Source organism: Eleutherodactylus coqui, chromosome 3 (assembly GCF_035609145.1).
Source record: "Eleutherodactylus coqui strain aEleCoq1 chromosome 3, aEleCoq1.hap1, whole genome shotgun sequence".
Classification (NCBI taxonomy): Eukaryota; Metazoa; Chordata; class Amphibia; order Anura; family Eleutherodactylidae; genus Eleutherodactylus; species Eleutherodactylus coqui.
The window spans coordinates 252,104,946-252,120,696 of record NC_089839.1 but is presented as its reverse complement, the minus strand read 5'-3'; the positions used below and the strand labels follow the sequence as shown (position 1 = coordinate 252,120,696).

The following is a 15,751-nucleotide window of genomic DNA, read 5'->3' as shown; positions in this document are numbered from 1 at the left end:
GGAACTCTACGCTCCACATGTTGGCCAGGCTCTATGAGCAGCGTAGAGCTATAGTGGAATACCAACTCCAACATGGGCGGCGCAGTGGGAGTCAGCCTCCTCAATTATTTTCAGAAGAGTGGGCCTGGTTGGCAGACATCTGCCAGGTCCTTGGAAACTTTGAGGAGTCTACCCAGGTGGTGAGTGGTGATGCTGCAATCATTAGCGTCACCATTCCTCTGCTATGCCTCTTGAGAAGTTCCCTGCAAAGCATAAAGGCAGATGCTTTGCACTCGGAAACAGAGCCGGGGGAAGACAGTATGTCGCTGGATAGTCAGAGCACCCTCCTGTCTATATCTCAGCGCGGTGAGGAGGAGGAGGAAGATGAGGAGGACGGGGAAGAGACAGCTTGGCCCACTGGTGAGGGTAGACATGCTGCTGGCCTGTCATCCTTTCAGCGTGTATGGCCTGAGGAGGAGGAGGAGGAGGATCCTGAAAGTGATCTTCCTAGTGAGGACAGCCATGTGTTGCGTACAGGTACCCTGGCACACATGGCTGACTTCATGTTAGGATGCCTTTCTCGTGACTCTCGTGTTACACGCATTCTGGCCACTACGGATGACTGGGTGTACACACTGCTCGACCCACGGTATAAGGAGAACCTTTCCACTCTCATACCCGAAGAGGAAAGGGGTTCGAGAGTGTTGCTATACCACAGGACCCTGGCGGACAAACTGATGGTAAAATTCCCATACGACAGCGGTAGTGGCCGAAGGCGCAGTTCCGAGGGCCAGGTAACAGGGGAGGCGCGGAGATCAGGCAGGATGTACAGCACAGGCAGGCCAACACTCTTTAAGGCCCTTAACAGCTTTATGGCTCCCCAGCAAGACTGTGTCACCGCTCCCCAGTCACGGCTGAGTCGGCGGGAGCACTGTAAAAGGATGGTGAGGGAGTACGTAGCCGATCGCACGACCGTCCTCCGTGACGCCTCTGCCCCCTACAACTACTGGGTGTCGAAGCTGGACACGTGGCCTGAACTCTCGCTGTATGCCCTGGAGGTGCTTGCTTGTCCTGCGGCTAGCGTCTTGTCAGAGAGGGTGTTTAGTGCGGCTGGGGGAATCATCACAGATAAGTGTACCCGCTTGTCAACCGACAGTGCCGACAGGCTAACACTCATCAAGATGAACAAAGCCTGGATTTCCCCAGACTTCTCTTCTCCACCAGCGGACAGCAGCGATACCTAAGCAATATGTAGGCTGCACCCGCGGATGGAAGCATCGTTCTGTATCCTCATCAAAAACGGGGACCTTTTCGCTTCATCAATCTGTGTATAATATTCCTCCTCCTCCTCCTGCTCCTCCTCCTGAAACCTCACATAATCACGCCGAACGGGCAATTTTTCTTAGGCCCACAAGGCTCAGTCATATAATTTTTCTAAACAATTTTTATACGTTTCAATGCTCATTAAAGCGTTGAAACTTTCACCTCCAACAATTTTTATTTTAACTGGGCTGCCTCCTGGCTTAGTTACCAATTAAGCCACATTAACCAAAGCGATTAATGGGTTTCACCTGCCCTCTTGGTTGGGCATGGCCAATTTTTCTGATGTACATTAGTACTGTTGATACAGCAATTTTTGTGGGCCCTCGCCTACAGTGTAATCAAATGAATTTTTAGCCCACCTGCATTACAGCTGACGTTACATCCGCTGTGTTGGGCAATGCAATGGGATATTTTTATGTACCGCCGGTGGCTTCCTGGCACCCACCCATGCTGTGGGTTCACAGGGAGTTGTAAATGCATCTGTTTCCACTTCTAAAGAACCCCAGTCTGACTGGGGCATGCAGTGTGGGCCGAAGCCCACCTGCATTAAACATGACATTACTACCTCAGCTGTGATGGGCACTGCAATGGGATATTTTTATGTACCGCCGGTGGCTTTCTGGCACCCACCCATGCTGTCGGTCCACAGGGAGTTGTAAATGCATCTGTTTCCACTTCTAAAGAACCCCAGTCTGACTGGGGCATGCAGTGTGGGCCGAAGCCCACCTGCATTAAGCACGACATTACTACCTCAGCTGTGTTGGGCAATGCAATGGGATATTTTTATGTACCGCCGGTGGGTTCCAGGGACCCACCCATGCTGTCGGTCCACAGGGAGTTGTAAATGCATCTGTTTCCACTTCTAAAGAACCCCAGTCTGACTGGGGCATGCAGTGTGGGCCGAAGCCCACCTGCATTAAGCACGACATTACTACCTCAGCTGTGTTGGGCAATGCAATGGGATATTTTTATGTACCGCCGGTGGGTTCCAGGGAGTCACCCATGCTGTCAGTCCACAGGGAGTTGTAAATGCATCTGTTTCCACTTCTAAAGAACCCCAGTCTGACTGGGGCATGCAGTGTAGGCCGAAGCCCACCTGCATTAAACATGACATTACTACCTTAGCTGTGATGGGCACTGCAATGGGATATATTTATGTACCGCCGGTGGCTTCCTGGCACCCACCCATGCTGTCGGTCCATAGGGAGTTGTAAATGCATCTGTTTCCACTTCTAAAGAACCCCAGTCTGACTGGGGCATGCAGTGTGGGCCGAAGCCCACCTGCATTAAGCACGACATTACTACCTCAGCTGTGTTGGGCAATGCAATGGGATATTTTTATGTACCGCCGGTGGGTTCCAGGGAGCCACCCATGCTGTCGGTCCACAGGGAGTTGTAAATGCATCTGTTTCCACTTCTAAAGAACCCCAGTCTGACTGGGGCATGCAGTGTGGGCCGAAGCCCACCTGCATTAAGCACGACATTACTACCTCAGCTGTGTTGGGCAATGCAATGGGATATTTTTATGTACCGCCGGTGGGTTCCAGGGAGTCACCCATGCTGTCGGTCCACAGGGAGTTGTAAATGCATCTGTTTCCACTTCTAAAGAACCCCAGTCTGACTGGGGCATGCAGTGTGGGCCGAAGCCCACCTGCATTAAACATGACATTACTACCTCAGCTGTGATGGGCACTGCAATGGGATATATTTATGTACCGCCGGTGGCTTCTTGGCACTCACCCATGCTGTCGGTCCATAGGGAGTTGTAAATGCATCTGTTTCCACTTCTAAAGAACCCCAGTCTGACTGGGGCATGCAGTGTGGGCCGAAGCCCACCTGCATTAAGCACGACATTACTACCTCAGCTGTGTTGGGCAATGCAATGGGATATTTTTATGTACCGCCGGTGGGTTCCAGGGACCCACCCATGCTGTCGGTCCACAGGGAGTTGTAAATGCATCTGTTTCCACTTCTAAAGAACCCCAGTCTGACTGGGGCATGCAGTGTGGGCCGAAGCCCACCTGCATTAAGCACGACATTACTACCTCAGCTGTGTTGGGCAATGCAATGGGATATTTTTATGTACCGCCGGTGGGTTCCAGGGAGTCACCCATGCTGTCAGTCCACAGGGAGTTGTAAATGCATCTGTTTCCACTTCTAAAGAACCCCAGTCTGACTGGGGCATGCAGTGTAGGCCGAAGCCCACCTGCATTAAACATGACATTACTACCTTAGCTGTGATGGGCACTGCAATGGGATATATTTATGTACCGCCGGTGGCTTCCTGGCACCCACCCATGCTGTCGGTCCATAGGGAGTTGTAAATGCATCTGTTTCCACTTCTAAAGAACCCCAGTCTGACTGGGGCATGCAGTGTGGGCCGAAGCCCACCTGCATTAAGCACGACATTACTACCTCAGCTGTGTTGGGCAATGCAATGGGATATTTTTATGTACCGCCGGTGGGTTCCAGGGAGTCACCCATGCTGTCGGTCCACAGGGAGTTGTAAATGCATCTGTTTCCACTTCTAAAGAACCCCAGTCTGACTGGGGCATGCAGTGTGGGCCGAAGCCCACCTGCATTAAACATGACATTACTACCTCAGCTGTGATGGGCACTGCAATGGGATATATTTATGTACCGCCGGTGGCTTCTTGGCACTCACCCATGCTGTCGGTCCATAGGGAGTTGTAAATGCATCTGTTTCCACTTCTAAAGAACCCCAGTCTGACTGGGGCATGCAGTGTGGGCCGAAGCCCACCTGCATTAAGCACGACATTACTACCTCAGCTGTGTTGGGCAATGCAATGGGATATTTTTATGTACCGCCGGTGGGTTCCAGGGAGTCACCCATGCTGTCAGTCCACAGGGAGTTGTAAATGCATCTGTTTCCACTTCTAAAGAACCCCAGTCTGACTGGGGCATGCAGTGTAGGCCGAAGCCCACCTGCATTAAACATGACATTACTACCTCAGCTGTGATGGGCACTGCAATGGGATATATTTATGTACCGCCGGTGGCTTCCTGGCACCCACCCATGCTGTCGGTCCATAGGGAGTTGTAAATGCATCTGTTTCCACTTCTAAAGAACCCCAGTCTGACTGGGGCATGCAGTGTGGGCCGAAGCCCACCTGCATTAAGCACGACATTACTACCTCAGCTGTGTTGGGCAATGCAATGGGATATTTTTATGTACCGCCGGTGGGTTCCAGGGAGCCACCCATGCTGTCGGTCCACAGGGAGTTGTAAATGCATCTGTTTCCACTTCTAAAGAACCCCAGTCTGACTGGGGCATGCAGTGTGGGCCGAAGCCCACCTGCATTAAGCACGACATTACTACCTCAGCTGTGTTGGGCAATGCAATGGGATATTTTTATGTACCGCCGGTGGGTTCCAGGGAGTCACCCATGCTGTCGGTCCACAGGGAGTTGTAAATGCATCTGTTTCCACTTCTAAAGAACCCCAGTCTGACTGGGGCATGCAGTGTGGGCCGAAGCCCACCTGCATTAAACATGACATTACTACCTCAGCTGTGATGGGCACTGCAATGGGATATATTTATGTACCGCCGGTGGCTTCTTGGCACTCACCCATGCTGTCGGTCCATAGGGAGTTGTAAATGCATCTGTTTCCACTTCTAAAGAACCCCAGTCTGACTGGGGCATGCAGTGTGGGCCGAAGCCCACCTGCATTAAGCACGACATTACTACCTCAGCTGTGTTGGGCAATGCAATGGGATATTTTTATGTACCGCCGGTGGGTTCCAGGGAGCCACCCATGCTGTCGGTCCACAGGGAGTTGTAAATGCATCTGTTTCCACTTCTAAAGAACCCCAGTCTGACTGGGGCATGCAGTGTGGGCCGAAGCCCACCTGCATTAAGCACGACATTACTACCTCAGCTGTGATGGGCACTGCAATGGGATACATTTATGTACAGCGAGTGGGTTCCTGGGAGCCACCCATGCTGTGGGTGCACACGGAATTCCCATTGCGGAGTTGTACCTGCCTGTGACTATTTATAAAAAACCGCGGTCTGACTGGGGCGTGCAGACACCTTGACAGAATGAATAGTGTGTGGCACATAGGTTCCCCATTGCTATGCCCACGTGTGCAGCTCCAGATGGAGGTGGCACAGGATTGGATTTCTCATTGCTTCTGTACAGCATTGTGGGCTATCGCCCCGCCCCTTTTAAAGAGGGTCGCTGCCTAGCCGTGCCAACCCTCTGCAGTGTGTGCCTGCTTTTCCTGTGGCAGACGCACTTATAAATAGACATGAGGGTGGAGTGGCATGAGGGCAGCTGAAGGCTGGGCAGGGACAGTTTGGTGTGCGCTGTGGACACTGGGTCGTGGGGGGGGGATTGGCAGCATGTAACCCAGGAGAAGTGGCAGCAGAGTGTCATGCAGGCAGTGATTGTGCTTTGTTGGAGGTAGTGTGGTGCTTAGCTAAGGTATGCATTGCTAATGAGGGCTTTTCAGAAGTTAAAATTGTTGGGAGGGGGGGGGCCCACTCTTGCTGCTATTGTGGCTTAACAGTGGGACCTGGGAACTTGAGATGCAGCCCAACATGTAGCCCCTCGCCTGCCCTATCCGTTTCTGTGTCGTTCCCATCACTTTCTTGAATTGCCCCGATTTTCACAAATGAAAACCTTAGCGAGCATCGGCGATATACAAAAATGCTCGAGTCGCCCATTGACTTCAATGGGGTTCGTTACTCGAAACGAACCCTCGAGCATCGCGAAAAATTCGTCTCGAGTAACAAGCACCCGAGCATTTTGGTGCTCGCTCATCTCTAAACATGAGTAAATCTGGAAACAGATTATTGACGATGCAGATGGAGCAGACCGAGCGAACTGGTTCCATAGGACAATCGCACCATATATGAGGGGCCCTAAAAGCTACAAAGTAAGAGTCAGCAGAACAGAGCATTAAGAAGTCCCACCATGAGAGATGACACCAATGCCCAATCCCAGCCACTAGGAGGGACCATCTCACCACACAAAACAGACAGTTAAGCGAAGCTCGTGGAAAGTCTCCAGAATCCTGTATTTTGTTGCAAGTACTGTTAAAAATATAAAGAATTCAAGATTTCATAAGTACACTAAACTACACTGTGATTACAGTAACATGCAGATGACTGTCAATCTATGGACATTTTTACCCAGATCTGCTGAAAGGCTATTTACTGAAGTCATATGTCATGTCCTTCATTCTCAAAAGTATTTTGTTTCGGCAGACATCTTTATAATTAAGGAAGTGGTCTTATCATGAAAACCTTTATTTTATATCAACACTGGCCTAAAATCATCTAATTGATGTGGGTCCAGCTTCGGAAACAGCAGGAATTACTGGGCAAGGTCCAGCTGCCATGCAGGTTCCACGCAGCGGCCATTGGAGATTATTGCATGTTGCCATTTAAATAAATGGCTAGCAATGTAAAGCACAAACAGGCCAGGTCCACCAGAGTAAGACCCTTGTTTTCTAAAAATGGGCAAAGATACTTATAAAACTATAGTAGAACATCTAACTCATGTAAAGAAGCCCAACTATCAAGATTCTAACCCGGGACCTCCTGCACTCCAGTCAGTAGCTCTCACTGCTGCGCCATCCAGTCTCTGGACAGTTACCTTGCATGACTTCCAGCCTTGTTCTATGTTTCAAGTTATCTAGTTCCTGCCTCCTGGTCCTGACCCCACCTCTGTTCCTAATTAGTCTCATTATAAAAGTCTGATCCTGCCACTGTACCATTGTGTGATTATTCTGCTCCTGAGCATTGACTAATTAAGCTCCACTTCTGCCTGCTCCTCTGCTATTGTGACAAAAACCCCTGATACAGACATCTGGCTTCCCATCTGACTACATTACCTGCCTCATCCCTTGTACTACAAACAGACTTTCCGTTACTGACTTCTGGCTTTCCATCTGACTATGTTACCCGCCTCATTTCTTGTACTGCAAACAGACTACCAGTTGCTGATCCCTGGCTCTTCCCCGACTACTCTCCAAACATGCGGCTGCTACACCTGAGGCTCCACCCTAGTGCCTGAACCGCTACATCAACTTTTCTGAATGTCACAGTACACTAAACTACTCCTGATGACTGAGCTCTATTATTTCTCCAATCTCCCTACTGTGCGAACATGGGACCTCTCTTTATGATGTCCATTAGTTCTAACAGGGCATATGGACAGGGGCTGTCCTAATAGGGCAATGCCTTTAACATTTCACAATTTTCCTAATGACTCCATTCTAGTTGGACTTTCACACATTACGTTTCATGAATGAACTAACAATTCACAGCAAGCTATGTAGCAGTTTGCTCTATGGGAAAACTAATGCACACCCATAGTTGCAAATACATTTGCTGAAAGGCATTTTATCATTAAGTACTGTAGCTAATCGCACAAATGTTTCTGGAATTCACAGTATCATATTATCCAGTTGCAGTCCCAGATATCTTACGAATGATCAATACATTACACTGAAGAGTGAAATTAAACCAACGCAGAACATTTTACAAGTGCAGTTAGGTTTATGTTGCACTAGAGTTCCAGTGAAAATGTCAGAGTATTTTTACGTTCTACTGTTATTATTTGATTAAGGTACATATATATGGGTTAAAGCCACATTAAATGCAATATTACTGAAATGAAACCTCAAGGTCTTGCACCCCAATGCAAAATCTATATTGGGCCCCCACCTATCAAGTGCCATTGATTTCTTATGTTTCAATGGAGGCCTTTGAGTCAGGGCTGGGGTGCAACCTCCACCTCTGTACCCCTTATAGCTAATACCATACAAGGGGAGTAGTATAAGAAATATGAGGGGCTGCTGATAAGTCTTTGGCTTTACCCAGAAAGAAACGAGATAGGAAGATAAAACTTTACATTTATTCCACATACACTCCACTGATGCCAACACACTTCTTACATTGGTATTCCAAGTTCTGCAAGCCTTGCAAAAAGAAGGATTTCGGTTGTGCCTCAAACCAGTCATCCGTAGCAGCCATGGCATCAGAAATGGTGTGAAATTTGGTACCCTTGAGGTGTTTCTTCAGGTTTGGAAACAGATGATAGTTGGAGGCAGCTAGATCTGGTGAATAAGGTGGGTGGTCAACCAGCTGGAAAGCCTAGCTCCACCAGTTTTGCCATGGTCGCTTGTGCAGTGTGAGCAGAGGTGTTCTCTTGCAGGAACAAGATTCCTTTGGACTGCTTGCCGCGTCTTTTAGCCTTCAGAGCTGCCTTCAATTGTTCCAAAAGTTCAATGCAATATCTTGCATTGATGGTGGAACTATTTTGAAGGTAGTCCACTAGCAGCACGCCCTCCTTATCCCAGAACACAGACTCCATCACCTTAGTGGCTGATTTTTGCACCCTGAACTTCTTTGGGTGAGGAGAACCACGGTGCCTCCAATCTTTTGACTGCTCCTTGGTTTCAAGGTCATACAAATAAATCCAGGTCACATCCATAGTTACCAGTCGATCCAGGAAGTTCTTATCAGTCCGGAAACGCTGACAAATGGACCGGGAAGTTTTCACTTGCATGCTTTTCTGATCTGTTGTCAAACATTTGGGGACCCACTTGGCAGATAGCTTCTTCATGTTCAAATTTTCATGGATAATGACTAGAGATGAGCGAGCATACTCGTCCGAGCTTGATGCTCGTTCGAGTATTAGGGTGCTCGAGATGCTCGTTACTCGAGACGAGCACCACGCGGTACTCGTCTCGATTAAACGAGCACTGACCATTGAATTCAATGGAGCCGGCAATACAGCCGGCTCCATTGAAAGCAATGGGCTGCCGGCGATCGCGGGATGAATTGTCAGAAAGGGCTTAAATATATAAGCCCTTCCCTGCAATTCATCCAGAAATGTGTAAAAATAAAATATATACTCACCTTGTCCCGGCAGAACGATGTTAGCCCATTGAATTCAATGGAGCCGGCAATACAGCCGGCTCCATTGAAAGCAATGGGCTGCCGGCGATCGCGGGATGAATTGTCGGGAAGGGCTTAAATATATAAGCCCTTCCCTGCAATTCATCCAGAAATGTGTAAAAAAAAAAAAAAAAATATACTCACCTGGTCCCGGCAGACGGAGTTCAGCGCGGCCGGCGGCAGTCCTCCTGAACTGCTCTGAACAGCTGTGAGTAGTATTCAGCAGCCGGGGATTTAAAATCCCCGCCTGCTGAATGAGCTGCCTCTGATTGGTCACAGCCTGACCAATCAGAGGCAGCTCTCACTCACACCCATTCATGAATTATGCTGACAGTGCGGGGGGGGGGGGGGGGCTCACTCTTGCCACTATTGTGGCTTAATAGTGGGACCTGGGAACTTGAGATGCAGCCCAACATGTAGCTCCTCGCCTGCCCTATCCGTTCCTGTGTCGTTCCCATCACTTTCTTGAATTTCCCAGGTTTTCACAAATGAAAACCTTAGCGAGCATCGGCGATATACAAAAATGCTCGAGTCACCCATTGACTTCAATGGGGTTTGTTACTCGAAACGAACTCTCGAGCATCACTGAAAGTTTGACTCGAGTAACGAGCACTCAAGCATTTTGGTGCTCGCTCATCTCTAATAATGACACAAACACGTTCACGAGAACTCCCCATGATGTCTGCTATTCCTTTAGCTGAAACCTCTCCAGTATGAGGTTGTGCTCAGCATCGATGATCTCCGGAACAACAACCTCTCTCGGTCGTCCAGGACGTTCTTCATCATTGGTGCTGAAGTAGCCCGTATTAAATTTGGCAACTCAGTTCTTGGCTGTAGAATATGAAGGGCATTGATGCCCCAATATCTACGACATATCACCATGAATGAATATCCTTCGTGGATTTTCCTTGCGGAAACAAGAATTTTATCACTCCTCTGCTCTCTTTTGCTATGAATATCGCCTTAGACTCCCCCATTTTGTTTCCCTGCGTGCCGAGATTACTGTTGCCATAAGCTACAAACACAACATTTTGAAAACATATATTAGACACATAAAGCTTTCATGTGATGTAACATTTGTTACCATAGAAACAAAACTGAAGACTTATCATCAGCCCCTCGTACTAACAATCTAGTACAGTGATGGCGAACCTTTTAAAGACCGAGTGCCCAAACTACAACCCAAAACCCACTTATTTATTGCAAAATGCCAACATGTCAGGGGGCGGGGCTTATCACAATGTATGATTTTACCCCCGTCGATCCAAAAAAGACAGAGCCGCTTCAAAATAGACAGCGTGCAGATTTTGACTGTTTTTTAGATGCGGAAATACTGCAGAATGTCCTCAGCGGAAATTTCTGTGGAAAATTCTGCAGCATTTCCGCATCCAAAAAGCAGTCAAAATCTGCACGACCTATTTTAAAACAGCCCTGCCCATTTCCACTAATGTAAATATACCCTAGCAGCCCCAGCTATAATAGTGACACCCCCCCCCCCCCCCCGGCAGCCCCAGTACTAATGGTGACCCCCCGGAGCGGCCACGGTGAATTGATGGTCTATTAGGGAGTCAACTGTTAAAATCCTCTGCAAAGGCTCGGGTACTGCTCTCCCTAGAAATTAGCACAATCTCTGTTCTCTCCTCGAGTTTTAATCTCGCAGCTATATCTGTGTCTGTAACAAAGAGAAAATTGATAACTTGGGCAGGAATGAAGGTTTGTCATTTTTAAGCACAGCTTTGGATTCATCATCAAATTCTCTATCAGATACATATGTCACATGCACCCTATCCCATTTTAAAATATTGACTTGGTTCCAAGATGGCTTTTTCAAAATGGCCACCATGTTGGACACCACCCTTAACAGATTTTTCCCTTTCTTCTTAGCAACATTCCACACACAGAATGCAAGAAAGGCTACGGAGACCTCTGTGCATGAAAAATAAATACACACATATCTTACTATGTTCCTGCAGAAGAAAATGGTTACAGCGTAGTAAACACCCAATTCCAACACATAGCAATGGAGAACAGAAGAATTTAAACTATAAGTACGGTGTATTACAATCTCAGTGGTTTATCAATTGAAGAAAGACATGCAATAATCACAAGAATTACAATCACATACACCCCTGTCTGCCTTATTTTGGGTGTTATGTTGGTTGCTCAACTGTAAAATAAATGTAATGAAAATGTAGCTCTTACCTGATTGGCTGGCGAACTTTTCTTTTGCTGATTACATCCTTGATGCGCACTAACAAATAACATTGATTATTAAGATCATCAAAATGTCAAGTATGGCTTAAGTTTTATTTTCCATCTTATATTTTTTTAATTACAATCATATTTAATTTTCACTTCATGTTTGTCTTATTTTTATCTGTTTAAATAACGTGTGCTTAGATTTCTCAATAAACTATGTATTGTGCAATTATTATTTCTTAGTACATAACCATAGAGCAGGTGTGTTAAAAACAAGTGCAGCTACAGTTTATATATTCACTGTCAGGGTGATTAGGGACAAGAGTTGGTATTATTGTATCTTGTCACCACCCGGAAGCTAGGGGTTTGACAGGGCTTGGATGGAGGAATGCCCCTGTCACACCCCTAGCTCCCGATTGGGTGAATTCAATAAGGTGCTAGGAGCACCATGTAGATTGATTTTGTGCCCGTGCTGGAGGGTTAGGGTTAGTTTTCCTGTTAGCCTTACATTATTAGCTGTAAATGCTGAAGCCTTTATAGCTATAAATGTAAGCCTAATAGGAAAACTAACCCTCCAGCATGGGCACAAAATCAATACAGACGCTGCAGCTGTCCCTGCGCTCCCTCAGTGCTGCGCGCGGCCACTTTTTTTTCAGTCACTGTGCTGGCTGCACCTCCGTCCCTTCAGCCAATAGTTATTCAATGGATAACAGCGATCATGTAAAGTAAGAAAAAAGTTTAAGTTTCATGTTCCCTCACGGATACAAGATGAACTTACATATCTGAGGCCCCTGTATTTATCTGAAGACCTAACCATGGCTTTTGCGCCCGTTTATGCGATCGGTGAGGGGAGATGAAACGTCTTACAAGAGGCCTCCGCATTTGAACATGTGCATGCACCCATCGGAAAAACGATGGACACATGCGCAGGAGTCGTGAAGGGCCTGGGAAATTTAAAATCTCCTTGCTCCTGGCTACCAAAAGTAGCCGAGAGACTGGAACAGTGACCGATGACCTCGTTGAGCGGTCCCCGGTCACATGATAAAAAGGTTGCGATCTACTTAGGGCGGTCTCACATGACCAGATAGAAATTCCCCATGCATTTGATCCGCGGTAATACGCAGATCAATCAAATGCGCTGGATTACACAACTCCACTTATCTTTACAGGAAGCAGACACCTCTGCTCCCACTCTAATGGCCAGGCTTGGTACTGCAGACATAGTTCTTAAGCTGTGCCACTGCAGTGGGAATGGAGCTGGCTGCTTCCTGTAAAAATCACCTCAGTGCATGAGCATACTGGCCCAGTGAATAACTGATCAGAGAGTGGGTGGCAGATCCCCACTGATTTACTATTGATAGTCTATAATTAGGATAGGTTATCAATAGTTTACAACTGAACAACGCTTTTAAAATTGTGAATCCTTAGTGGGCTAGACAGGACAGAGTTTCTCTAATTAATGAGTCACTTTGATAAATTTCAGAAAGAACACAACATAAAGGGAAAGGAAATCATGTTCAGTACTATACTTATCAATTCGATGACAGATGCTTTTTATGAGGCAAATACAGCTGTGCAGTAAGTAGTTCTGCCCAGCCAGTGATGACATCATGAAGTATCTCTATGATAACAACGCAGCATAATAAAATCTCCATCTAGTAAACACCCCCATTTCCTACTTATACAGTTGTGGCGCCATATTTGCATTACTATAAAGTGAGAACTTTGTTACATGATCATGGTGAAGAGCTGTTCTTCTTACATGAGGTTTCATCCAGCTGGTGGGGGAGGGGTCAAACGTAATGAAAGGTACCAAATGTTAAAAAAAAAAAAATTAGAAAGTAATTATATATCCTGTAAGAAGCCAATGAAAAACTTAAATGGGTTTTACAAGCTTATAAAAAACATAGAAAAGTATTATACAATTTGTGCCTGAATGCTAGCAAAGCAGCTGATGCCAAAACATCTTAGAAGCAATCTGACTAATTATCCAGAAGTAATTATTTTCATTATCTTGCCTCTGGGCAGTACTTCTGTTTGGATGCTGCCAGGACTGCTGTCAATGGGATTACAATGAAAAAGACTAGAAGTTCTTATGATTACCCTCTGCACTAGTGATGTAACTAGGGAGGGGGCAGGTGGAGCATGTGCCCTGGGCGCAGTCAATACCAAGGAGGGTGCCAGCCCAGCAGTATAAGATTCCAGCTGATGTTTTCCTGCACCCATAAAGCAGGAAACAGAAACCCTTATCGCAGATGTGAACGAGCTCTCAGTTTGGTGTCCAACTGAACCGTAATATCTGCTGACTGTTCTATGAATTGAGTTTTTTATGTCCCGATATTACACTCGCCTAAGGATGATGTGAGCTTAGAAGCTGAGCTTGCGCCATCCGCAGTAAAAGTGGGCTATGGTTGCAGCCTCCTGCTGCAACAGGGGGACTTAGTGAGAACATCGATTCCCACGGTTAATTCCTTACATGTTGTGATCAATGTTGATCATGGTATGTGAATGGTTCGTAAAAGAAGGGTGCTCCCTCTGTGATGTTAAAAGCCCTCCGCCATGTAATCGTAAAGGGCTGATGGGTTGCCATGGAAACGATCGCGTCTGCCTTGTCCTGTGATTGCCACGAAAAACGATAATGCATTACAGTACAAAAGTGCTTCAATGTATTATCAGAATGATCATACTACCCCAGATTCAAGTCCCCTACAAGTACATAAAAAAATGTAATAAATAAATACTTTATGCTCATTTTCCTCTCTCTGTTCAGAAATGCTTTTTTTTAAATTAAAAAACCCATGTTTGTTATCGTCGCATCTGTAACATCCCATACAATAAACTGAACACTTTTTATCCTACACAGCAAATGCTATTAAAAAAAAGCAAAAATCAGACAAAATGCTTGTTTTTTGTTCATTTCGCTTCCCCCCCCCCCCAAAATAAAAGTGATAAAAAAGTAATATGTACCTCAAGATGATACCAATAAAAACTACAGCTTGTTACGCAAAAACAAACCCTCACAGAGCTCAGTCAATGGAAAAATTAAAAAGTTATGGGACTTTGAATGCAGAAATGCAAAAAAACTAGAATTTTTGTACTCACCGTAAAATTTCTTTCTCGTTTCGTTCATTGGGGGACACAGCTTGACTATGGGTATACAGCAACAGCCGATTGGAGATGGACACTAAGTAGAAAATGAGTTGGCTCCTCCCACTTGCTATATGCCCTTTGCAGGCAGTCAGCTAATCAGTTTTGCATGCAAGCAGTAGGAACGTCCCGGTAGGGCCTGATATCATACAGTAGCGCATAAACCACCTTAGGAAGGCGCCTATGTGACAACAAAGAGAAACCCCTGCCAGAGGAAGGAACTAAAAACAAAGAAAAAACTGGTTTTTTTGATAACGATAATTCCCTTTCTTGAAGGCATCATGACAGCATACACTTGGAGGTTCCTGACCTGCTGACCTGAAGGGACAGGAAAAGGCAGAACAAAAAAGAAACCTCCCCTCTACCAAACACCAGTGAGTTCCAAGTAACCACAGTGACAGAATACTTAACCAGAAGGTGTGTTTTTATTGGCATCACACACCTCAGACAAAGAAATCATAAGCATACATATTACCTCATGTGTTAGACAAAACAAGGATAACCATGTCGGTAGGGGAGGGGGGGGGGGAAAGCTCGTATGCTGTCATGATGCCTTCAAGAAAGGGAATTATCGGTAAGAAAAATTTCCGTTTTTCCTCCGATATCATGACAGCATACGCTGGAGGAATACCAAATAACTGGCATGGGCTTTTTTAGGGATGGAGTACTGCTTGTAGCACCTTCCTCCTGAAGGTTGCATCCTGACTAGATTTAATGTCCAGCCTGTAGTGTTTAATAAAGGTATGACTAGAAGTCCACGTGGCCGCGTTACAGATCTGTTCGATTGAGACGTGTGCTCTTTCTGCCCAAGAAGATGCCACCGTCTGAGTAGAGTGGGCTTTCAATCCTTCTGGGGGAGGGATGCCCTTGGCCTTGTAAGCCTCCTGGACGGCTCGCCTGAGCCACCGGGCGATCGAGTCTCTAGAAGCAGCCCTTCCTTTAGCCTGCCCCTGAAATTGAACGAAAAGTTTGTCAGTCTTTTTGAAACTTTCCGTCGCCTCAAGGTACACTAGTACAGCTCTTTTAACGTCTAAATTATGGAACTTCTGCTCCTTTTCATTTTTAAAGTTTTGACAAAAGGCTGGAATAACTATTGGCTGGCCTCTGTGGAAATTTGACAAGACTTTGGGTTGGAAGGAAGGATCTAAGGAGAATACAATCTTGGCGGG

At 46.4% G+C, this 15,751-nt stretch overlaps 1 protein-coding gene across 1 annotated transcript in view; it reads right to left on the bottom strand.

Moving 5' to 3' along the window:
- DNM3 (dynamin 3) overlaps positions 1-15,751 on the bottom strand; it is a 310,170-nt gene that overhangs the window by 237,754 nt on the left and 56,665 nt on the right. The window contains exon 8 of the mRNA XM_066594996.1: positions 11,439-11,487. Coding sequence (XP_066451093.1) covers positions 11,439-11,487 — 49 coding nt within the window. The remainder of the gene's footprint in view (positions 1-11,438; positions 11,488-15,751) is intronic.